This window comes from Lissotriton vulgaris, chromosome 2_2 (assembly GCF_964263255.1).
Source record: "Lissotriton vulgaris chromosome 2_2, aLisVul1.2, whole genome shotgun sequence".
Taxonomy (NCBI): Eukaryota; Metazoa; Chordata; class Amphibia; order Caudata; family Salamandridae; genus Lissotriton; species Lissotriton vulgaris.
This window is the reverse complement of record NC_141688.1, coordinates 312,180,021-312,205,929: the sequence shown is the minus strand read 5'-3', so window position 1 is coordinate 312,205,929 and position 25,909 is coordinate 312,180,021. Positions and strand designations below refer to the sequence as shown.

General features: G+C 47.1%; 1 protein-coding gene across 5 annotated transcripts in view; it reads right to left on the bottom strand.

Moving 5' to 3' along the window:
• The window catches only part of PHF21A (PHD finger protein 21A), a 679,011-nt gene that overhangs the window by 519,841 nt on the left and 133,261 nt on the right, over positions 1 to 25,909 (bottom strand). For all 5 annotated transcript variants that reach the window (XM_086959648.1, XM_086959652.1, XM_086959650.1 and 2 more), the window contains exon 3: positions 11,620 to 11,777. In XM_086959648.1, the coding sequence (XP_086815774.1) occupies positions 11,620 to 11,673 (54 nt within the window). In that variant the 5' untranslated portion in view covers positions 11,674 to 11,777. The remainder of the gene's footprint in view (positions 1 to 11,619; positions 11,778 to 25,909) is intronic.

Sequence of the window (25,909 nt, the reverse complement as noted above, 5' to 3'; positions counted from 1 at the left end):
CCCTCTTACAGGGTGCACTAACCCCAAGGTGAGGATACAGAGGCATGAGCCCTGTACCCCTACAGCACAGGTCTTCAAACGGTGGGGCGCGCTTCCCTTGGGCGTGGATGGGTTCCCAGAGGTTGCAAAGGCCTCGGCAAACACATGTAAATAAAGACACCTGTAAGTGCAGCGATGTTTATTTGCTGCATTTTCTGGCTGTCTTCATTTACTCCAAAGCCCTCAGAATGCCTTGGGGCCAGAGGTAATGGGTGTGCTGCTGGGGGCTCGGCTGGGCAGTTTCTGGAGTCTTAATAGGACTCCAGCATGCCAGTTTTTCACAGGTCTTTAAAGATCATTTGCATACCTTTGGAAGCTGGTTACCGAGGCTTAGTTTTCTTTCTTTTTCCAGTCCCCCCTGGACCCAGATTCTGCCAATTCCATGGCCCCATAAAGATTTAAAAAACTTTTACGCCAAAAGGAAGTCAGACAAGCCCGTCCAAGTGTGCCATCTCAAAAAGAGAAAAGTCTACGTCATGAATGCTCTTTCCCAATGGCTGGCCACCGTTTAGCATAAACGGTGACGCCAGCCAATGGGAAAGAGGGGAAGGGCTTACAGCCAGATACTGAAGCTGAACAAAAAAACATAAAATCTCGCCAGAGAGACTGCGCATGCTCAGCACATGCAGGCGACACCTAAAAAGGTTCACCAATAGAAAAAATGCCAGCCATGTATGTTTAAAGAGCCTGCAAAGACCTTGCTTTGACACTAAATAGGGTCTTAAATAAACAAGCATTTGCAATGCAATAGGTCTCGCATTAGGAAAGTTTGAGCTATTGGTATTGCAAATGACAAATTTTTATTTATGTGTTGGTTTTGAAAATGGCGAAATTAATAGCTTTGTCATTTACAATGCCAATAGTTACAACTTTTGCAAATGTGACACCTATAGCATTTGTAATGCAATATGTGTTGTATTTACGTGACTTAGATGTATTGATATTACAAATAACAATGGCTTTTTTTTTATTAATTAATACTTAAATAAAAGTTATTGTAAGTTATAATGGCAATAGCTTAAACTTTTGTAAATAACTTTTGTGAAGATTATGTTCAATGTATTTTATTGTGACGAAAATCCAAGAACAGAAGTGAAATATTAACCTATGATGCTGTGGTGGCGCTGAGTGATGTTGTGGTGGCGACGAGTGATGCTGTGACGTTCAGTGATGCTGTGGTAGCGCATAGTGATGTTGTGGTGCCCCTGAGTGATGCTGTGGTGGTGCTGAGTGATGCTGTGGTGATGTGATAGATAGAGTGAGTGCGATAGATAGAATGAGGGCGATAGATAGATAGAGGGCGATAGATAGATAGAGGGCGATAGATAGATAGAGGGCGATAGATAGATAGAGGGCGATAGATAGATAGAGGGCGATAGATAGATAGAGGGCGATAGATAGATAGAGGGCGATAGATAGATAGAGGGCGATAGATAGATAGAGGGCGATAGATAGATAGAGGGCGATAGATAGATAGAGGGCGATAGATAGATAGAGGGCGATAGATAGATAGAGGGCGATAGATAGATAGAGGGCGATAGATAGATAGAGGGCGATAGATATATAGAGGGCGATAGATATATAGAGGGTGATAGATAGAGGGCGATAGATAGATAGAGGGCGATAGATAGATAGAGGGCGATAGATAGATAGAGGGCGATAGATAGATAGAGGGCGATAGATAGATAGAGGGCGATAGATAGATAGAGGGCGATAGATAGATAGAGGGCGATAGATAGAGGGTGATAGATAGATAGATAGATAGATAGATAGATAGATAGATAGATAGATCGATAGATAGATAGAGTGATGGCGATCGATATATAGATAGATAGATAGAGTGATGGCGATCGATATATAGATAGATAGATAGAGTGATGGCGATCGATATATAGAGAGATAGATAGAGTGAGGGCGATAGATAGATAGAGTGATGGCGATCGATATATAGAGATAGATAGAGTGAGAGCGATAGATAGAGTGAGATAGATAGATAGATAGATAGATAGATAGATAGATAGATAGATAGATAGATAGATAGATAGATAGATAGATAGATAGATAGATAGATAGATAGATAGATAGATAGATAGATAGATAGAGAGTGAGGGTGGCGCACATACACTGTGTCCGAGCTTCAGACTTTGGGAGCATTTTTAAAAGTCCCTTTCTAAACTCTCGCAGATCAACGCATACGCGTTAGATCAGCGAGACCTAAAAAACGACTTGGATAATCCTGCTTAAAATCTCAGAAAATGTGCTTGGCCCCAATTATTGGTTCAGTTTTAAATGAATTCAGGCGCATCAGTGGTCAAAAGAAGTTGTTTTTCCCCGGCACATGGAGGACCACAGAGTTATTGGATGGAGAGTGTTATTTCATGAGATTCTTTGTGATATTCCCGTCAATCACACAGACTTCTGCATAAATCAACAAAAACTAATGTACAGCGGTCAATGAACCCAAATCAGTTCATTTAATGAGTAGGAACAATGTGCAAAGAGCGCAGGTTCACTACACCATTCCAGTTCAGCCAATAGACCGAGGGAGCACTTTCTGAAAATAGGTTTGAAAGTCTAGATTTTTCTCTGCAAAATGATCCTGTTCACCATTATTTGGTAAATCGGGACCTTTCAAGGTACCGTTTGAGTGCTATGTAGCTTCTTTCAAAAGTTCTTTAAACATGAATAATTTTCCTGACCCACATCTTTCGGGCTCTGTTCACAAGGTTTTAATTGAAAGCATACTGCAGTAGTGGCTGATGAGTCGGTGAAACACCGCTCATGAAATGTCAGTCAGTGTATGTAACAGCCGCAGCCCGGTTGGTCCCTTTCCTGCGTGTATCATGTTTGCGGGGTGCTTGTGGGCTCTCTTGTACCATCCACAGCCGCCTTTGGTCTATTGGTGCATTCTTCTCAATGAAGGCCGCACACCAATTAAAATACATCTGTGACGTCTTCTAGTGTACATTTTTGAGCTGCCGGTCCTCAATCATTGGTATCTGTTTAGGTGTAACTTGAATCATGCGGATCTGGTAGTCGGCAGGGAGGACGGATATTTCACACCTATGAGGCATGCGTCACGTGGTGCTGTATTGTGCTGGCAAGCAGTGCCATCTCTGCCGGGATGAGGTCACTTTGGAAGCGGCGCCTGCCAAGAGAAGCTCTCCTGCGCGTTGCATGTTTGTGACCTAGATTAGCGGATGCCAGAGTAAGAGCCACACTCTCCAGAGAGAGACAGAAGCGCCTCTGGCAGGGTGCAGCGACCTTTCCTAACCACTTTACTGCACAAAAGTAAGACAATTCTAAACTCATCTAATTTTAAGAACATCACTCCGTAGCTCTGATCATAATAACGTAGAACTCAAAGTCAGCCCTGCGGTGATGTCACAGTAACCGGTGCGAACGCAGCACAACTCAGAGCTGCAAATGATTTTCCTTACAGTGAATTGCAAATAAAATCTATGTTGAGTCAAATTTAAAGTAATTGCACGTCATGCAATGTTAAGAATGTGAGTCACTTTCTGTGCTTTTATTATTACTAAAGGCAGTGCCCTCTCATGACGACATTTACTATGCTAATTGGTACTTATAAGAATATTAAAAAAGAAGAAATCGTTGCCTTTCCGGAATCTACACACTCACAGTCTCCTTGTTACAAGCCCCTCTGAGTCTCCAGGAAAGGCAATCACTGTGCAGCGACCACCGACCTGCAGCTGCTCTTTTGATGGAAAGGTGCCCCAGGACCGGACGACTGCAAAATAAAAAACAAGCCAGCAACAAAACAAAAATATTATAGGGGGCCGCCGCGCTGCCCGCGGCGACCCGGAAGCTCTTGGCCGGCCGGCCAATCCGCTCGCGGCCGACCGGAAGTCCCGCCTCCCGAGGTCCGCGAGCTGCCGGCGCATGGAGCGCCCTGCCGTCCGGGGTAGCCCGGGTCCCCAGGAGGGGGCCAGGGAGAAGGAGGAGTGTGGCGCCTGTTGCGGGGCTCCTGTGACCTGAGGGAGTCCTGATTTACATGAGGAGACGCGCCGCGCCGTGAGGAGCCCCGCCGGAAGAGCGCAGTCGGTTAGTGGGGCCAGGGCTGATGTGAAGTGCGTGCGTGCCTGTGTGTATGCCTGGGGGGGGAGGGATGGGGGAGGGGGTGGGGAGTGTGTGTGCGTGTGTGCGCGAGGGAATGTGTGTGCGCATGCGTGACTGTGTGTGATTGAGAGAGAATGCGAGGTAGGGGATAGTGTGCCTGTATGTGTGCATGTATGTGTGCCGTATGCCTGTGTGTGCATGCGCGCGCCTGTGTGTGTGTGTGTGTGTGCGTGCGTGCGTGCATGCATGCAGAGGGGTGGGGGTTGCCTGTGTCTGTGTGTGAGCAAGGGCTTTGCACCGCGCATGCGCAGCTATCAGACGCTCGCTCCCGAGGTGAAATCTGACCTCGTCAAAGCGCGCGTCTGGTAGCTGTCCACATTCCTAAACACGGGCCACAATAGGTCTGAAGCAGACACCTTCAATGCTCACGCATTGAGGGTAGGTCTGCTCGACCTAAAAAGTATGTATTCATTTGTAATTTGACTTATTGTCTGTTCCTTTTATTTTCAGTCATGAAACATTCAGCCAGCCCTAGAACACAGTTAAAAGTCTTTATGTTTGCTATTCGAAGTACACACAGATAAGTGCTGAAAATAGGGCTTTAGGTGACGGTTTATTTTTGTACCGTCAGCAACATAATAATGAGCTGGCAACCCTAATCATAAGACTGGAAGTTTGTTGCAGGATCAGCACATTATTTATTTCCTTCACCCTCGATTCCCTGATTAATTTTCATAATAGCAATAGTTTAACTTATATCTGAAACCCTAAGTACCGTTAATAACATGCTGATTAACTTCAAGTGTCTGGGAATTAACCCTGCATTCAGAAAACTCACTACTCCTTCTCACCCTTCACTTTCATTGCACACTCCGCACATAATTATGTTTTTCCCACATTTACCAAATAATCCATCATCTGCTGCATAATTTGCAGATTAAAATAATGCAGCAACACAGGTTACCTCACAGTGGAAGACCCTTTCTAAAGGTTGACTGGTTACCTTTCTGTTGCTTATTGCTATATGTGGGTGTTAATGTGGTACTTATGAGGGGCAAACAAAGCCAGGACAATGTTAACAAGTATAAAAATAGCAAAATAGTGCAGTAATGCTATCACAAAATATGCAGCATAATTCGCCTTTGCTTGCTGCATAATTTGGCCTTCTCCTGCCGCACAATTCCAATGGCCCTGTTTATAGTGCTATGAGGTCGCAGCCTGTTGCAGAAAGCACTGTGAATATGGAAGTCATTATTTTAAAACAGTATTTATATACTCTAAGCTAGGCTGCTGCAAAATGATGCAGTGATCGAGATAAAACAAGTTCTTACAAAACATACTTTTTACTAATAAGTAATCAAACTGTATCTAATGCAGACATTTTTGTAAGTGTTTCCACTATTCCAGATCCAGGCTGATAACTCCTTTACATTACATCTTAAAAAGAATAGATCTTTGCCACCATAAAGCTTTAAGCAGATCCACTGGAATTATTCAGCAGAAGAGGACAACATATTTGCGGCAGGTTTGACTCAATTATGCAGCAAGAAAAGGTAAATTATGCGGCACAATGAGCCACATTTTGTGGTAACATTACTTCATTATTTTGTCATTTTAACTCACCGTAACGCTGTCAGGGGAAATATTTCACCTCATTAGTACCAGTGTGGCACCCAAATACAGCAGTAAGCAACTACAAGATTACCAGTCAATCTTTGCAAAGGGACTTCCACTGCTCCGGAACACTGGCACGCTTAAAGTAACTTTTGTTCCGTTTGAGCTAGAATCAAGTTTTTTTTGGTTGAAATTTGCAGATTATGTAGCAAATGTGGTAAACTTGATATTTATGTGGAAAACGCTGCTGCTGCAGAAACTCTTAATTCCATGGTTTCTTTTTAACTTTTTGCACTACCACAACACACTTCGATTTAAGGCAGAGGCCTCTCAAAGTCAGTATTAACCATTCAGGGGCAGTTTTTTGTGAAAGCTGAGTCCATGGAGTGGCAGGTAGAAGGCCAACAGGGTTGCTTTCATATGCAGAGCCCTAATCCTCTCAATCCTTGGGGCCTCACAGTAATGATCTAGGAGACCGAGGAAAGGAGCGAGATTCATAGACATTGTCAAAGAGAAGGCTCAGAATAGGAAGCACTGTATGTGGGCTCATCTTTAGGTCTCGGCCTGGCGAAAGCAACGCATGCGCTGCTCTGCCATGAGAGGTCTTTTGGAATCTATATGATTCCAGCGTGCACGTGGGAGACAAACAATACAGAAGATGTGCACGCGGGGATTGGATCCTTCACTAGCGGCGTGATACACTGGGGACTCTTTTTGTCCGCCCCATCCCGAGGGCGCGTGCTCACTTTGCAGAGAGGATGACAGCACGCGAGAGAAAACTTAAGCTCTGTGTTCATCACCCTGCTGGTGTCCGGTCTACTTTGTTTAAAGTTGCCCATCCGTAGTTGCGAAGGAACAGCCACTGCAGCCGTGTGGAGAGTGTTCTGTTGGCCCTAATGCACGCAAGAAAATGTGCCACCTGGCTTCTTGTTGGGTACTAACAGACGTACTTTATCGGGAAGAAGTGGTCCACCTCCCCCCTCCAAACACAGGCATTGGGCGTATCACCAGGTACTTCTAACAGTACCTGCCCGTATGTGCGTGCCAGGGCACATTGCCTTCAGCTTCAGACCACATGCCACTCTCGGTAGGAGCTGCGCGTGTGCGCGCGCCCACGCTAGTCTCAGAACATTACTAACTGGAACGCCCACAGTACAGACCTGTTGTGCATCGCCAGGTATATCTGACAGCTGGAAGCAATATCCTGTGGCCCAAGCCCTGCTCCCAAGAGCTGTCCCCTGTGGCGCACATAAAGCTGCTGCTGATCTTGCTCTGAGGCCCAGAGTTGGGTACACCACAGTGAATGCGCTGCACACTGTTCCTGGTGGCTGTGGCCTCTGACAAAGGGCACCATTGTTCCCACGGAGTACGCAGACCGCCAGGGGTCTAGGTCGTGCGTGACGCATTATTAAACTGCACCTAAGGACCTTGTCCTGTGGCACAGAGGTGGGTACACCCCAGTGAACGTGCTGTACAGTGTTCATGGTGGCTGTGGCCTCTGAGAACAGGCACACTGCCCTGCAATGCATGCACAGACAGAGTTCTTCCAGAGACCAGGTCGTGCATGATGCATGGTGCATGATGCGTTAATAAACTGCACCTGTGGCACAGGGTTGAATATAAACTGTATGCGCTCCTGGTGGCTGTGGGCTCTGGAACACAGATGGTGGTGTCTGTACAGTGGAAACCACACGCACAGGGTTCTTCTAGAGACTACGCCCTCTATGACGTATTAAAAAACTGCACCCATGGATCTTGTCCTGTGGCACAGAGGTGGATATAAACTGCTTGCGCTCCTGGTGGCTGTGCTCTGGCACAGAGATGGTGGTGTCTGTCCAGTGGAAAGCACACACCTACGGTTCTTCTGGAGACTAGGCTGTGTGTGACGCATTAATAAACTGCACTCACGGACCTTGTCCTGTGGCACGGGTATCGATACACTGCAGTGAAGGCGCTGTACTCTTCTCTGTCATGCAGAATTCACTTGCAACCACACGGGCGCGCAGTGAACGCTAGGCAAGACGAATTGCGTTCTAGGCGCAGCTGTCAAGAGTGCAGCAGGTGCAGTGGCACAGGGGTCAAGGAGTGTGAGTTGGACCTCAGTATCCGAGTAGCACCCAACAAGGAGCCAGGTGTCACATCATGTTCTTGCTTGCATTAGAGCCCACAGAAACCTCGCCACACATCTGCAGTGACTGTTCATTCGCAGCCACTGAATGAACGGAAGCAGCATCGAGAGCGCGCCCCGGGAAGCCTAATATAAATTATTAATATCCCCAATTTCTAGACCAGACACAAACAGAGTGGAGCGCACGGAGCTTAAGTCAGCATTTACTCTGGCGGTGGTTCATCCCGCATGCTGCCATCAGCGCTGCAAGGTGAGCACGCGCCCTTGAAGCAGGTAGTGACAACTCCACTAGAGGGCTGTGGAGCAGGCACTAGCGCTCCCAACGGAGGTGGCTGTGGGCCGCCGCAGCACACTTTACTTAATTTGTGCCGGAGTGAAAATGTGGTGGCCATCGCCTCTCTGTTTGGAGACAAGGACCTATTTTTCACCATTGATTCGGGGCCAGAACAAAAGAGAAACAGCACTTTCAAAGCCAATATTCTCGCCTATGCAAGAGTTATTGACTATGTCAATGGCTTAGTCATTTTGTACAACAGTGGGGCTGCTGGGCAGCATGTCTGAAAGTTTTGTAAAAATAGTGCTGTGCTGCATTCTATCCCTATGAAACAAGCATTGAAAATGCAATAGGTCTCGCCTTTAATTAAGTTAAAGCCATTTGCTTTGCTATACAATAGCATTAGCAAAGAAAATGGCTTTAACTTAAAGGTGAGACCTATTGCATTTTCAATGCTTGTTATGTTTACAAATGGCCAGAGAGATACCCCAAAGAAGGGGACAATATAAGTGTTTTTGTTTTTTTAAAAGGGACCTTCATTAGTGAAGCTGGTACTGCTGCCAAGTGAGTAAGTGGCCACTGCCGGTTATCATAAAGGAGGAGATGCAACAGGACTGGGGCCCAGGGATTCATCACAATTATGACTGTCTACCTTTAAAAAAGGGGCATCAGAGCTTTTTGTCCTTTCAGGCATTAGGACTTAGGTGAGGATCCATCATGGTGGGGAAGAGGTAAAAGAGGCAGAGGAGATAACCTGCTACTCAGGACTGCAGTTATCATTAGTGCTGCAGGTATAGTTGCATTGTGGTCAAAGAGAGTGAGGTGCTCACAACACCCCAATTATGGGGAGCAGTTTGTTTGGGATATCCGTTTTTGTTTGATGCATTTGCTGTTTTATAAGTTTAATATTTGGTGCAGTTCATAAGCTATAGAAAAAGTATTCCTGAAATCATCTCATAAGCCCCGCTCCCTGCATGCAGTGCAGCCATGTTCCTCCCGCTCCCTCAATCCTTGCCATAAAGTTTTGGAGGGGGCCCGACCTCAAAACATTTTGCTTGGGGGGGCCAGAGTAAAAATCTTGAAGACCTCTGCCCTACAGTGTCAAAGCCCATTCTTTGACATTGTAAATGTATACCAGTCATAAAGAGTATATGGGTTGGGAGTTAGTCACTACGAACTCCACAGCTCCATAACGGCTTTACTAAAAACTGGGAAGTTTAATATCAAACTTCCCAGCAAATGAAATCCACACTGATGCCAGTGTCGGTTTAATGTAAAATGCGCTCAGAGGGCATCTTGGAGATGCCCCCTGAAAATCGACCAGCCCTGGTGTGGTTCCGGAATGGCTGTCAATTAGCCACCACCAGACAGGTTTCTGGACCCCTGGGTAGAGAGCCTCCGCTCTCTGGGTCCAGAAACTAAGCTCATTCAGTGCAGAGGTGTCATGCCTCATCCCCCAGGATGGACAGGATCAAGAAAGGGGAAGCTTCAAATGGCTGCTCCCTTTGTAGCTGTCCCTGCCTTTTGCTGGCCCTAGCAACTGGCTCCCACTGGTTCCGACCCCCACTGTGGGCGGGCAAATCGGCGGGAAAACCAAGCTAGGAAGAGAGGTATGCCAACCTTGGTCAGCCCCACCTCTCAGGTGGGGGAGGCGAGGTGAAGCACACATCTTCGTCCCTTCCATCTTGAAGATGGCCTGTCCCGTGTACAACGTGCCTACAGCAAGAACACCTGCGAGTTCATCAGCCAGCAACCCCCAGAGCTGTCCTGCGACCTTCCAAAAAACTGTCTCCTGTGAGCACCGGATTTGCTCAAAGTCTCACCTCCAGAATCAGATTCTGGTGACTGCGATTCTGCACAACTATGCAAACAACAGCCTGAGTTATAGTGGCCCTACACCCCAAGAATGTCTCCCCAGTGATCCTGACCTGGGATCTGGTGATCTAGACCTCCTTCAAGCCACAAGAGCCTGCAACGTCAACAGAAAGGTCCTTCCGCCTGTGACCAGAGCTGGTTAGAAAACCTGACACCAGCAGACACCCCTGCACCCCGCGCTCTACACACCACAGCCTTGGGTGGCCCAACAGACAATGTCCAAGCGCTTCCCCAGATCTAAACTTACCTCTCCAGCCAGTGGTCCACTTCAGGAAGCCTCCCTGCCCAAGCCTGCTGCATCTTTTCAAAATCAAAGGGCTCCATTGGTTAGCACAGGATCCCCAACGTACGCATTGCAACCTGCTACCAGCCGATCCAGTGCCACTATTGGTGCAGCTCCTGGGCTGGTCGTTGGCCCCTGCAGTGCTAAACCTAATCCTAGAAGCTTTGCTCCCACACCTGAGGGGCCTGCCTGTCGGCAGTCCCTAACCAAAGGCCCCTTAGCCCAATTGGCTAACATTGGGCCACTGCACTCTGCACCCGGCCGCCCCTGTGCCGCTGGAGGTGCAATTCAAGTGCCCATCTAGACCTTCTGGAACCTTGGTCCTAACCCCAAAATTCACCCTCGTAAGTCGTCTACTTATCTGTGAAACCACAAACACTTTTTCCTCCTAGGAACCCATGTAAAAAGATTTTGGGCCTAAAAAATGTGTTGAACTGTGTTGTATGAAGAAAAGAGAATTCTATTGCAAAGTATAAAAAGTCATACTTACCTAGTATTTAGAGATCCTAAGGTGTGGCATCTAGGCATATCACCCCGGTACTTAAAGTAATCCAAAAGTAATCTGAATAATTACTGTGTAATTTAACCTGTTTTCAAAGTATTTATAATCTCTTAACAATTGCAATTTCAACAAACTGCATTTCCTTGAACAGTCTTGCATTTCACCTGTGCCAAGTCCTGCTTGGTTCTAAAATAAAACATAAGTATACCTTTTATACTTATCTAATTGGTCTGGGTTCTGTCTCTGAGTGTGTGTCATCGGCCTTGATTGAGTGAATACAATAAATGCTTAACACACCCTCTGGCTAAGCCTAACTGCTCTCCCACACTAGGGCAAAGAGAGCTGTTGATACTTACCTAATTTAGCCTCTTCTATACCTCTGGGGACTCTCTGGACTCTGTGCACAATATACATTTCTTAGGTATAGTAAATATAGAGCCAGATTCCTACGCTATACAACACCAAAATATTTCAAACCGATTACTTCTACCACAGGTAATTCTGCCCCGTCAGAAGTGGCTACTGCAGTCAACATGGACACAACACTCAATAGCTAAGGGCACCAGAGGTTCACAGATACCCCATAGCAGCAGTAGCATACAATCGGAACACAAGAATTCATGTCTCACCCAGTCCTTGGTTCCTTTCCCACCCAGTTCTTGGTACCTCTCCTAACCCAGTCCGTTGTGCCCTTCTTACCCCAGCGCAGACTCCACATTTCACATCACTCTTCTGTAAACCACCATTCTTTGCTTCTCTCCAGCTCTCCACTTCCAAAGATATCCACAGCCACGCAATCGCAGCATTCGCTGCAGCAGCCTCACCTGGTGAACCTGGATCTCCACTTTAAGGGCCTCCTGGAGAGTCTGTAACTCCATCCTCTTCCTCCTCCAGGGATCCTCTCACAAACTCCTTTTCTCCCACACAGCTTGTCTGCCCACTGGTCCTTCCTGACCGGGCCCGTCTCGCCCCTAATCTACTCCTACAAAAAACAAAGACAGACTGGATCAAGAGAAAAACTACAGCTAAAAAAAATAGTGAGCCAAATTATGTGATGTTACCTCAAACAAAGACTCAATATGATGTACTTGACGGATTATGGCTACTTTTGTGGCTACTTTATCATGAGATTGCAGGACATAGGAAAAGGTACGGGAGCTGGGGCTTGGCTTAGGGAGCAGGCTCTTTTTGAAAAATTGTATTTATTGGCATATCAAAAAAGAAGGAATATGCTACTTACCAGTATGCATCTGTTCTTGGCATAGAGGGCTGCAGAGTGGTACATTTATGAATAGATCGCCATCTGGTGTTGGGCTCGGATGATTGCACTTGTTTTTCTCTTGGAGTAGTCTTTATAGTCACGAGACCGATGACTCCTCCCTTGGGTGCTAGTGCGCATGGGCATCTGCTCCATCCTTAGATTGTTTTGCCATAGTAGGGTTAGATGGAGTAGTATGATAGAATACAGAAAGAGATGCCCATGTAAGTGTATCTAAATAAGATAGTGTTGGAACAGACACAGGTTTCCGGGGAGGCAGGGAGGGCATGTACCACTCTGCAGCCCTCTATGCCAAGAACAGATGCATACTGGTAAGTAGAATATTCCGTTCGAGGCATATGGGTTGCAGATGGTACATTTATGAATAGATTATACAGCAGTTACCTCCCTAGCGGTGGTTACCAGTGTCTGTTGCAACAGTTACAAATAAAGTTTTTAGTACAGCCTGGCCCACCCTAGCTTGTTGTGTTGCCTGCACATCAACACAGTAGTGTTTTGTGAAGGTATGTGGTGTAGACCAAGTTGCTGCCTTGCATATGTCATCTAGGGGAATGTTTCCTAAGAATGCCATAGATGCCCCTAGTTTACGTGTAGAATGAGCTCTAGGAGGAACAGTTAATGTTCTCTTTGCTTTCAAGTAACATATTTGTATACATTTTACAATCCACCTGGCAATGCCCGCTTTAGAGATAGGATTGCCTTTATGTGTTGGTGAAAACGCTACAAATAGTTGTTTAGTTTTCCAGAAAGTTTGTGTTCTTTCTATGTAATATAATATTGCCCTTTTGACATCTAATGTATGTAGGGCCCTCTCTGCTACCGTCTGTGGTTTTGGAAAGAAGACTGGTAGTTCCACTGGCTGATTGATGTGGAATGCTGAAATCACTTTAGGCAAGAACTTTGGGTTTGTTCTAAGAACCACTTTATTCTGGTGTAACTGTAGAAATGGTTCTTGTATTGTGAATGCCTGTATTTCACTCACTCTCTGAGGGAGGTAATAGCTATAAGGAAAGCCACCTTCCATGTAAGAAATTGTATTTCACACTTGTGCATAGGTTCAAAAGGTGGTCCCATTAGTCTGGTGAGTACTATGTTGAGATTCCAGACTGGAGAAGGTGGCAGTCTTGGTGGAATGACTCTTGAGGCCTTCCATGAAAGCTTTAATTGCGGGTACTCTAAACAGGGATAGGTGTTGCCTGTTTTGCAGGTACGCTGCTACAGCTGCAAGATGTACTCTAATAGAGGTGTAAGCAAGGTTACATTGCTGTAAGTGTAGTAAGTAGCAAATAATATTTTGTGTTGATGAGTCCAGAGGGTTGATGCTGTTACTATTACAGTATTCAGCAAACCTCTTCCACTTTGCTGCATAGCATGCTCTGGTGGTGGGACGCCTTGCTTGCTTAATAATTTCCATACAGTTTAGAGGCAAATTTAAGTATCCAAATTCTAGGACCTCAGGAGCCAGATCGCTAGGTTCAGTTGTTTGGGATCTGGGTGCCTTATTTCTCCATGGTTCTGTGTAAGGTGCATGGGTAAGATTCTTAATTTTTGATGTGGCACCTGTGAGAGTTGCAGGAGCGTGGTGAACCACGGCTGTCGTGCCCACGTGGGTGCTACTAGAATCATGGTCATTGAATGTTGTTGCAGTTTTCGAACCACTAATGGAATTAGTGGGAGAGGGGGAAAAGCGTATTCAAATTTGTTGGACCAATTTATCCATAATGCATTGCCCTGCGACAGGTGGTGTGGGTACCTGGATGAGAAGCTTTGGCATTTTGCGTTCTGATGAGTGGCAAAGAGATATATCTCCGGTTGCAGCCATCTTTGGAAGAATGGTTGCAGTATCTGGTTGTGCAGTTCCCATTTGTGTATTTGTTATGACTCTCTGCTTAAGATGTCTGCTATCTGATTTTGAACTCCTGGTAGGTGTTCTGCTAACAGATAGATGTTTTGAGGAATGGCCCATCTCCAAATTTCCTGCGCTAGTCTGGATAGTTTGAGAGAACGAGCCCCCACCTGTTTTTGAATATAATACATTGCTGTCATGTTGTCTGTTCTGATCAGGACTGCTTTGTTGAGAATCTGCATTTGAAAAGATGTTAAAGCTAGAAACACTGCTGGTAGTTCTAGGTGATTGATGTGCAGTCTTCTTTGCTGTACACTCCATCATCCTTGTACTGTATATTTGTCCATATGAGCTCCCCATCCGGTGAGCGATGCAACCGCTGTTAGCACCACTTGTGGAATTGGCTCTAGGAACGACCGTTCTTTGGAAATGTTTGTTGTGTTCCACCACTTCAGAGAGCGATGTGTGCGGTCGTCTACCAACACCAGATCTGTAATCTGACCTTGAGCCCGATTCTACTGTGTTGCTAGGCATTCTTGCAGCGGGCGCATCTGTAGTCTGGCATATGGTATTAGCAGTATGCAGGAGGACATCATCCCCAATAACTGCAAGAACACTCGAGCTGTTAGTGAATGTTGTGGTTGAAATCTTTGAATCAATGTGAGCATTGTTTGAATCCTGACTGGATTGGGGTATACTCTGGCTTTTTCTGTATCTATAGCAGCCCCTAGATATTGTTGAACCTTGTTTGGTTGCAGGTGTGATTTTGTGTAGTTCACCGTAAACCTTAGCTAGTGCAGCAGCTGAATTGTCTTTTGTGTGTTTTGAAGACATTCTTTTTGTGACGTGGCCTTTATTAGCCAATCGTCCAAGTAAGGGAAGACATGTATTTGTTGTCTTCTTAGGTGTGCAGCAACCATTGCTAGGCGTTTTGTGAACACCCTTGGTGCTGTTGTGACCCCAAACGGAAGGACTTTGAACTGATAATGTTGTCCTTCTACAACAAACCCGAGATATTTTCTGTGGGCTTTGTGAATTGGGATATGAAAGTAAGCGTCTTTTAGATCCAGTGTAGAAAGAAAGTCCCCTTCCTTCAGTAAAGAAAGTACTTGTTGGAGCGTAACCATGTGGAAATGTTCCAAATTTATGTATGCATTGAGAGGTCTGAAGTCCAGTATTGGCCTTAGAGACCCGTCTTTTTGGGGGATTAGAAAGTATAGAGAGTATACTCCTGTTCCCTGTGGATGTTGTGGAACCTTCTCTATGGCATGCTTTTGTAGTAGTGATAGTACTTCCTGTTTTAACAATGTCAGATCTTGGCTCATTGGACATTGTTTGGGGGGGGATGTTTGGTGGGGTAGCTGTGAGTTCCAGGCATGTTGGATAATTTGTCTCACCCACTTGTCTGCTGTGATGTTTTCCCAGACAGGTAGGAACTGTGCTAGGCGTCCCCCGACCGGTGTTACATGGTCTGGGGAGAGCTGTATGAAGTCACTATTTTGGGGTAGGAGAGTTGCGGTTGTTGTTATTTCCGCGACCTCAACCCTTGTTGTTATTACCTCTGTAACTGCCTCTGGAATTACCTCTGGGTGATGTTGGGGTAAAAGAGGTTGATTGCTGGCTTGTGCCTGTATTCTTTGATCCGCCTCTATAGGTGGACCTACGAAAGGAACCCCTTTGAGTTGGCTGTTGTAATGCTCCCATTGACTTAGCCGTTTCTGTGTCTTTCTTCATCTTTTCTAACGCCTCATCTGTACTCAGCCTCAGCTCCGGACCACCGCCTCCTCCCAGGCCTTCAAAAGGGACCTCAAAGTTCTCCTCCTCCAGAGACACCTCCAAAAGTAATTCACGACCTCTTGCTATTTGGAGGAAGACTTCCCACTACTGATATTTTCTACTTTCCATGACCATGGAAGTGCCTTCCCAGTGTTTTCCTGTGGTTGGAGTGTCTGCCTTTTTGCAGTATTCTCCATGTACTTATGTTCGGTGCCCTTTTAAACATGCACTCACCACTTTGCCCTTGTAACACACGGTTGCTACCTCTCACATGTTTTTACCTTTGATACTTGCATAAGTGCCACCTTGCCTACGTAACGCTTGTTCTTGTGCCTAGCACTTATTGCAGTATTATACCTCAAATTATACTCTGTTTTCTCTTATAACTGCACACTTGTCACTTTTCCTCTTGTGCACTTTTGACTAACTCATGTATTTTTGGTTGCTCACAATTTTTACTACCTCAAGTATTTTGTTTGCTCACAATTGTCACTATTACCTTTGCTACCTCATGTATTTTTGGTTGCTCACAATTTTTACTACCTCAAGTATTTTGTTTGCGCACAATTGTCACTATTACCTTTACTACCTCATGTATTTTTGGTTGCTCACAATTTTTACTACCTCGTATTTTGTTTGCTCACAATTGTCACTATTACCTTATGTAAGTAACGTATGCTTTTGTAATCTGCTCTTTTGTAATGTTTCTCATTATGTTTCATTTCTGTTCCTAATGTGAAGCGCTCTGACGCCTTCGGGTAAAGTCCGCGCTATATAAAAATGCATAAATAAATAAATAAATAAATAATAAACTTGAGCCGAAAAGTGTTTTACCACCAAAAGGCTGGTTCAACAAGGAAGTTTGTACCTCTTGTTTGAACCCTGAGACTCTGAGCCATGCATGTCTTCTTAACATGATACTGGTGTTGATGGATCTTGCTGCAGTGTCTGCCGCGTCTAAGGCGCACTTAATGGAAGTGTTAGTTATTATCTTCCCTTCTTGTATGAGCTGGTCTGCCCTTTTTTGATGTTCCTTTAGGGAGATGTGTAATGAGTTTTTCTAACTCATCATAATGAGCTCTATCATAACGTGCAAGTAGCGCTTGCGTATTAGCTATGCGCTAGCTGTTTGCCGCTTGGGATGCTACTCTTTTGCCAGAGGCATCTATTAACTTGGACTCCTTGTCAGGAGGAGGAGTTTCTCCTGTAGTTAGTGAATTTGCCCTCTTACGAGCGTTTGTGACCACAAGTGAGTCGAGGGGTATTTGTCCCTTAATAAATATTGGGTCCTTTGGGGCAGCCTTATATTTTGTATCAGTTCTTGGGTTTAATACCCTAGCTCTTACCGGGTCTTTCAATATATCTGATGTGTGATTGAGGAGACCCTTAAGCATTGGTAGGGTCCCTGAAGTCCTTTGTGCAGCAGGAAGTGTTTCTAAAAGGAAATCTTCTATTTGAGGTTCCGCATGTAAATCTACCTTGTGGTATTTTGCTGCCCTATTAATTAATTGTGCAAATCCCATATTATCATCAGGTGGTGAGGGTTTTGAGGGATACAGTTCAGGGTCATTATCGTTATCTGACACTGCGTTATAGTCTTCCCATGGGTCTGCGTCTTCTGGGATACTGTCACTATCATCCCTAGGAAGTTTCCCCCTCCCCTGTGTCACTTTCTACATCTGTTTGAGGTGTAGATGGGTGTGGTGTAGAAGGTGGAGGAATAGCTGGCAGAGTGTAAGGAAGAGAAGAGGGTGTGTCTGTGTAGAAAGGGGAGGAGTTGTATTTGTCCCCATTGTTCTCTTCTTAGGGGGAGGAGCTTTGTCCTCCAACTGTTCATTTTTCCTCTTTTCAGGTAGTTTTGTCACCACCTTGCCAGTTTGTGGATCAATAAACAAAGTCTTTTGTTTTGGATCTGTTAGTTGCTCCTGTGTCGGTACCGAAGTCTTTGGTTCCGAAAGGTGCTTTTGTTTCTGATTCTCGGTGTTATGTGTTTTCGGCACCGAGAGTTTGCTCGAGTCCGATTTTTCCGGTGTCGAGGAAATCTTAGACGTCGAAGCATGTTTCGGTTTCGACATGGGAGTGTTTCGACTGCGAGCTTTCCTTGGTATGGAGCTTCGGTGTCGATGTCGACCGTTTCTCGGATCAGACATGGTGGGAGGCCGAGTGTTTCGGTTTCGGTTTTGTTGCCGAGCCCGAGGGTGGGGCGTCGGAAACTTTTTTTGGTTGTCTGACCGGACTTGAAGTCGGGGTCGGTTTTTTGGTAAAGGGACGTTGTCACTCACGGTTTGATGGACATCGATTTCTTCGGCGTCAGACTCGTCCGCTTCCGACTCCGACCCATCCTCATCTTCTTCTTCGTCCTCGGGGTGTTGGGCCTCGAACAACTCCGGGATTGAGTCTGACTGTATTCTCGGCACCTCGTGTCTTCGGGCTTGACGGTTTCTAATCGTCGACTTGGAGGAGAATGCCTCGCATTCACAGTCCCTGGACTCCTGTTCAGGTGATAAACAGAGGTTGCACACCTCGTGTAGGTCCTTGTGTGGGAATTTAGCACCACACGTTGGACATTTTTTGAATGGAGTCCTTTCCATGGACTCCTTGCTGGACTACGTCGAGCTAGGCCTCCCGGTCTCGTCGACGTAGAAGCTGTAAATCTTGTTGTTGACGTCGAAGCGCGTCGAAATGGAAATGAACTTGCGCTCGATAACAGTACCGTCGAATTGGAAAGGGAATACACGTCGAAATATAAAACTCTTTTCTCGAAGTCGATCCAGAGCGCTTCGATTCTCATCCGAACCCGATGGCGGAAAAAAACAATCTAAGGATGGAGCCGGGACCCATGCGCACTAGCACCCAAGGAAGGAGTCATCAGTCTCGTGACTACAAAGACTTCTCCAAGAGAAAAACAAGTGCAATCATCCGAGCCCAACACCAGACGGCGATCTATTCATAAATGTACCATCTGCAGCCCATATGCCTCGAACAGAAGATTACAATCAATTTGATAAGGACATCGACATACATATCATACAGATAGTACTATACATTATAACATGTGCGCATCACTTACAGCAATACCATTATCTCTCCCTGACATACGTAGTAATCCCCCACACATCAAGTCTCCATGTGGGATATAATGTACACATTATCAGTGCGTAGCCCTCCCGCCTTTCCGCCCGCATCCAGCCCATCAGGCCGTTGACACAAAACAGGTGTATTCAATAACCGGTACTACGGCACTACATTAGATAGTGGAAGTTACCGATTGTTGTCGATACCCAGTCACTCACCTACACCGTCAGTGTCAGTACGTTCAGTAGATGCTGCCACCCCGTCGCACTGCAGTGTGTGTTCCCGTGCCCTCCCCAAGTCTGAGCTCGTGTCTACAGAGTCACCATCGTCCGCTGCAGGTCTCCTTTCCAGGTACAGTGCCCAGTAGTTCTTTGGCCTATTACGAGGGGTTGATAACTCACTGTACAATCTTGTTTGTGTGCAGCAGTATAACATATCCCTAGACCATCTAGTTAGCAATGGGATGGGCCCTCTCATCCAGGTGAGCGCTACGCGGCGCTTGGCCACTAGGAAAGCAACATCCACCAGGCGGCGGAATTTGGGCGCTATATCTTTGGAATACCCCAGCAACGCAAGCAGCGGTGAGGGGATAACGATAAATCAGTGACCCTATTTACCTCGGTGTAAACCGCTTGCCAAAAGTCTGCAACCTTTGGACAGATCCAGGCGAGGTGTAAGAAATCTGCAGATTGCGCTGTGCACCTTTCACAGTTGGGAGTATCTCGTAGCTCATATAAAAACAGGCGCTCAGGGGAGTAGTACATTCTGTTAAGGAATTTAAAATGTAATAGCCGGTGGTGGCCGTTAAGGGAGACTCTCCTGACATTGGTGCAACAATACCTCCACTTGTCTTCAGGAAGATCGGTCTCTAAATCTGTCTTCCACGCTAATCTGGGTCTAGCGTAATGTGTTGTTTTCTCCGTCAATGTGTCACGATAAAGTCGTGATATTAGACGAGCCGGGGACTTAGCTGTGACTACATAGTCGTACGTCAGTACCGTCGGTTGTTCTTCCATATTATTATTATTTCTGAGTTTGTATAGCGCCTGGTTACACTGTCAGTGTGTCCCCGCGCTGTCAGAAGAACTAGTTGCTCAGTCGGTAAGACAAAGGCGGGGCTAATCTTTAGGAAAGAGGAATGTTTTAAGTTTCCTGCGGAAGATGAGCTCCGATGTTTCCAATCTTAGGCTCGGGGGAAGAGAGTTCCATTTATGTGCCGCCAAAGAACGAAAGGATCTCCCCCCCATTCTGGCTCTTTTGTGTCTGGGGACAGCGAGGAGGCCTGCTCCTAATGAGCGGAGTTGTCTGGTTGGCGTGTAGGGGCAGAGGAGGTTCCGAAGGAAGGCAGGGCCCTTGCCATGTACGATCCTGTGACCAATACATAGGACCTTGAAGTCGATCCTTTCATTGATCGGAAGCCAATGGAGTATTTGTAAAGATTTTTTTGAGGCGGCTCGTCTGGGCAGCCGGAGGACCAGGCGGGCGGCAGCATTCTGGATTGTCTGCAGTCGACGCCGACTAGTGGCGTTGGCGCCTAAATACAAGGCATTGCCATAGTCCAGTCTCGAAGAGACAAGAGCATGGGCCAGGGTCTTCCTTGAGGATTCTGGGAGCAGGTCCAGGGTCTTACGGAGTTTCCGTAGAATAGAAAAGCACGTACCAGCTACCAGTCTGGTGTGGTAGTCGTAGTTAAGTTTAGAGTCCACCCATACTCCAAGGTTCTTGACCTGATCGCTGGGGGTAGGGAGAGGCCCCAGGGTCTGAGGCCACCAGGCAGACGACCAGACTGAGGGGGGTTTTCCTACAATTAGCACCTCAGTCTTGTCTCCGTTCAGACGGAGGCAGTTCTTCGCCATCCATCCAGCGAGCTCTTGGAGGCATGTTGAGAAGTTCGCGGCGGCTTGTTCAGCCGGTTGGGTCAGAGCGACCACCAGCTGAGTGTCGTCAGCGTATGTCACTACTTCCACCCCGTAGCGCTCCGCAGTGGTAGCCACGGGGGTGACATACAAATTAAAAAGGGTTGGACTGAGGCTAGATCCCTGAGGCACTCCTTGACCAAGGTCAAAGGTGTCAGAGCATGCTCCTCCTTGCTCCACCGAGAAGCTACGGTTAGTAAGAAAAGATTCCAGCCATAACCAGGCCATGCCTGTCACCCCTCCTTTCTTCAGACACTGTAGCAGCGTATGATGTGCTACAGTGTCGAAGGCTGCACTGAGGTCCAGGAGAACTAATGCCGCCACGTGCCCGGCGTCCACGTGCTTCCTCAGTGCCTCAGTCGAAAAAAGGAGGGCTGATTCTGTGGAGTGGCGGGCCCGGAAGCCCGACTGGTTGGTATGCAGGAGGCCTCTAGACTCTATGTGTGCTGAGAGTTGTTGGTTGACCAGCTTTTCCGCCAGTTTCGAGAAGAAGGGTAGGAGCGAGATGGGGCGCAGGTTGCTAGGCTGGGACGCACTGATATGGGGTTTTTTCTTAAGAGGCAATACGACTGCCTGTTTCCATCCGTGTGGGACCTTGCCAGTGTTAAAAGAGGTAGACAATATATGGCCCACATACGGTGCCAGAAGACTCATGGCACTGGCCAGGAATTTGGCAGGGGCAGGATCGTGAGGGGAGCCTGATTTGATTCCTTTAGCAGTGGCTATCAATAGGTCCTCCGTCGGAACCTGGTATACTGTAAGGCAGTCTTCGATCTTTGCCTTCCAAGTCGCTTCTTCCTGAGGGGGTAGAAGGTTGGAGCCAGTTCTGGCGTCATCAGGGAAACTGGTGTAGATGTCACGTACTTTTCTGTGAAAAAATTCCGCAATGGCGTTACAAGATTGTACTGCTGTGTCGGCCTGCTCTAGAGAAGGGGGAGGTGTAGTGATCTCTTTATAGATCCTAAAGAGCTCCTTGGATGAGCAGTTAGCACTATCTATACGGTCAGCGTAGAAGGTCGCTTTGGTTTTCCTAATTTGGAAGTGGTATTTTTTTATGCTAGCTTTGTACACATCTCTTGCCTCTGGTAGATAGTTCTTTCTCCAGGCGCGTTCCAGCCTCTTGCAGGCTGCCTTGGTTTCTCTAAGAGCTGTGCTGAACCAAGGTGCAGTTTTGGTTTGTCGCTCCGGGCCCTTATTGGCCCATGGGGCAGTGATGTTTAGGGCTTTAGTGATGTGTCCGTCCAGGGCCGTGCAAGCCTTGTCAACATCAACTCCTAAGTCTGTGGGGGAACCATTCAGTAGGAAGTGATATTCAAAAGAGTCCATGGAGAAACGGGCCCATTTCCTTTGTTGTTTGTTAGCACTATGGTGGGCTTGTTTGCAGTGAGTCTTGACTAGGAGGTGAAAGGGGACTAGGAAGTGGTCGGTCCACAGCAAAGGAATGGGAGGGTCCTGCTTCAGATCCTCCAAATTGCTAAAGATCCTCCCCAAGTAAGTCTCTGAGTGCAATCCTCACCCTGTGGAACTGGAACCGAGCAAAAGGCGGTGCGCTTGGGCCGTCTCTTGTGTCCACCTCTTCCCAAGTGCGAGCCGTGCCATTAAGGAAAAGATCTCTCATGGTGGTTAAGTTTAATTTTGCAAGTGCTGATAGAACACCTCTGTCTGCACATGGACTTAGCCACGAGCACCATTCCAGTCTGGCCCCCAGGGCATACAGTAGCGAACAAGCTTGTGCATCCATAAGATGGTGCTAGGCGTGCATAACAGCATTAAGGGAATCTAATAGGCCAGTGCGTCTGTCTCGGGGACGAGCCATGAGTGCCGGTAACGTAGTTGGGTCAGCTACTATTCCTTCTATAAGTATGTGGGGAGCTTTTGCAGGACCATGCATCCAGCCGTACGTGTGAGCGCCCTGAGCGGCACGATAATATAATTCCAGATCAGGAGCTTGCAGGCCTCAGTCCTCATAAGGACGTATAAGGATATACCATGCCAATCTGGGCTGCTTACCAGCCCAAACCAGACGTAATATCAGGGTATGCAGTGGTCTAAAAAACGTACCAGACAACACCATGGAGATATTGCTAAAAAGAAATAAGAAACGGGGAAGTACGATCATTTTCAATAGCGATATGCGGCCCATTAAAAAAAGAGGAAGACCGATCCATTTCTCCACATCGTCTTCCAATTTGGAGACAGCTACACCATAATTTTCTCTTAGAACCACTTCCGCGTCCGTGTGGAGCCGTATGCCCAGGTATCTGACAGAATCAGTGGTCCATTGTATAAGGTAGTCTGAGTCTACCCTTCGCGTGGCTGGGGTGAGTGGGAACATTACGGTTTTATTCCAGTTCACGTGAATCCCAGATAGTGATCCAAACAAGACCACTTCTCTCAACACTCTCGAGAGATTAATCTCCGGGTCTCGCACATAAAGTAAGGTGTCGTCCGCGTACGTGGACACTATCAAATTATACCCAGGAAAACGGATACCACGATGCCCATGATACTCTTGCAGAGCGCACACAAGGGGCTCCGCAACTAGGGCGTAAAGGAGGGGGGAGAGGGGGCAGCCCTGCCTAGTGCCGCGTCCAATACTGAAGGGTTCCGTCGTAAATGGTCCTATGCGGACACGCGCTGTTGTTGATGTATATATAGCATGTTCAGTAGTTGTAGGAAAAGTACCCCAACCACCATACGTTGTAACACCGCTCTGAGGAAAGGCCATTCGACAGAATCCAACGCCTTTTCCATATCCAGGAACTTCCTGTCGCGTGAGCCTCAACAGCTTAGGGATCAGCAGTTCTGAGAACATCTTATAAAACGAGGCTGGAAAACCATCACTACCCAGTGCACTGCCTGCCCTCATAGATGACAGCGCCAAGACAATCTCCTCCCTCTCAAACGGACGCGCCAGGAACTCATGATGGGTGTTGGTGAGCCAAGGCAATTGAATATGTGCTAGATAATCCGTGATATGGTCTTCCGATATTGGTCCCCTAGAGGCGTACAGCGCAGCATAATATTCACAAAAACGGTTCGCCACCTGTGTGCCGTCTAGCTCTTCCCCAATGAGCGTGAAGCTCAGAGCGGGCATAGTCGCATTTTGTCTGCGTTGTTTAGCCAATTTGGCCAAGACCGCACCAGGGCGTTCACTCTCGCCATACGATCTGGCAATAGCGTACTTCCCAAGATGCTTTACCTCAGCATCTGCCTCATCGTGGTACTCGCGAATCGTTTGAGCTAGCTCCTGTATTAGGTCTGCACTCGGATCCCGAACACTACGCACCTCTATGTCTTTCAGCCTGGTCTCCAAGAGTGACAGTCTATCTCGGATGGATTTGAGGACTCCAACGTGCTTGGAAATAATGACGCCACGCATGTACGCCTTAAAGGTCTCCCACACCGTAAGGAAGGAGTCCACCGTGCCCTCGTTACTGCCAAAAAATTAGTCTATGGTGTTAGCCACCTCTTCGCGAAAAGTGTCATCGAGCAACGCATATGGAGGTAATCGCCATGAAAAAGCCGGTGGGGAACGCGCCGGGGCGCGGAGAGTAACCAGTACCGGGGAGTGGTCCGAGTAAGTACGCGGTAGTGTCACACACGCCTGTACCCTGGAGAGGAGATGCGCGGAGAGGAGCCAATAATCAATGCAGGTGTGTATGTCATATTGTGATGAGTAGTGTGTGTACCCCCCTTGTGAGGGGTGTTTAGTCCTCCAAACGTCCTGTAATCCCAATCGGGTCATCTCAGCGTCAAGTACGCGAGAGGAGGCCGAAGGTCGTCTGCTACGTCCATCCGATCGGACCAGGTCCAGGTGCCGCCTCAAGTTTAGATCGCCGCCCCACAGGACCTGTCCCTCTCCCAAGTCTCTAATTTTGCCAGCAAGCGTCACATAAAACGAGGGGCAGTCAAAGTTGGGGCCATACATGTTGATCACGTGGAATGTCATACCTTTACCAGTACATTTCGTAATCGCGTAGCGTCCCTCCGGGTCCGTGTCAATCGGCTGAAGTGTCAATGGGGACCTCTGATTCACCCAAGTCAGCACCCCCCTGGCACTCGAGGTGAAGCCAGCAGCGTGCACGCGATTATGTAGCCCTCTGTAGTGTAGTGTCGAACTGTCCGCTCTCAAATGGGTCTCCTGTAATAGTGCGATGTCAATCGCATGCCTCGAAAGGTACTTAAGAACCTTCCAGACCTTCCTGTGCTCGTTTAGTCCCCTAACGTTCCAGGTCAACAATGTGATAGTGTCATTGTCCTGTGGTTGTTGTGTCATGACAGGGGATGGGGGGCAAGGAGGGTCTATGTCATCGCCGTGTAATGGTCTGGCCATTTTGGAGGTAGTGTGGGTGTATGTCATCACGTGCTTCACAACTTGTCAGGAAGCAACGCACACATCCGCCAACGTCACTGCCAATAGAAGTCCCTAGTACGTTCTTAACAAATATGCTTTTAACCATTTGCATAAACAACAACAAGAAAATATCCTGCAACAGTGCCCTTCCCCCCCACCCACGCATGCCCAACCCCAACAAGGCCAGGCCCCAAGACCCCGCCTCCCTCTTCCCTCCTCCCTGCTCCCAAATAACCATTAAGTCCCCTCACCCCGCTACCCGCATCCCTGATCCAAATTCAAAAGCAAACAATCTGAGCAAAACAAGAAAGAAAAATGCCCTCAACAGGGAAGGCAGGAGAAGTGTGCAACACTCAGGGGCGTAGTTAGCCTGCTCTCAAGTAGTCTACAGTAATAGATGATAGAGAAACTCTCCGCCCCGCCCCCGCCTAGACAAATACTTCATTAGGTGATAATCGGTGCCCTCTGAAATGTTCAGTGTATGTCCATTGTCAACTAGGAGTTTTACTTATTTGCCGTGGCTGTCATATCGAACCATTCGACCCCATCCACTACAGGCATCGTGTAAAGGAAGCAAATATCTTCCCAGTGGATGACTAACCTCCCAGTTCCTATCTATTGTCGGGTCATATACAGCATATAACTAACACCATAGAAGGCATATAGTTTACACATCAAGAATCCCAATCACTTACCCCTAAAGTGAAAATGTAAATGCACCCCTCTCCCAGTTTACTCACGACCCACTGTTACCCTGATCTTTGACAGCAATCCACAATGAGACATCAAATCAGCCAAGGTACTGTCCCGCCGCTGTGAGGCAATGCCTGAAACTACATGAAAAGATCACCACGCACCGCAGCCA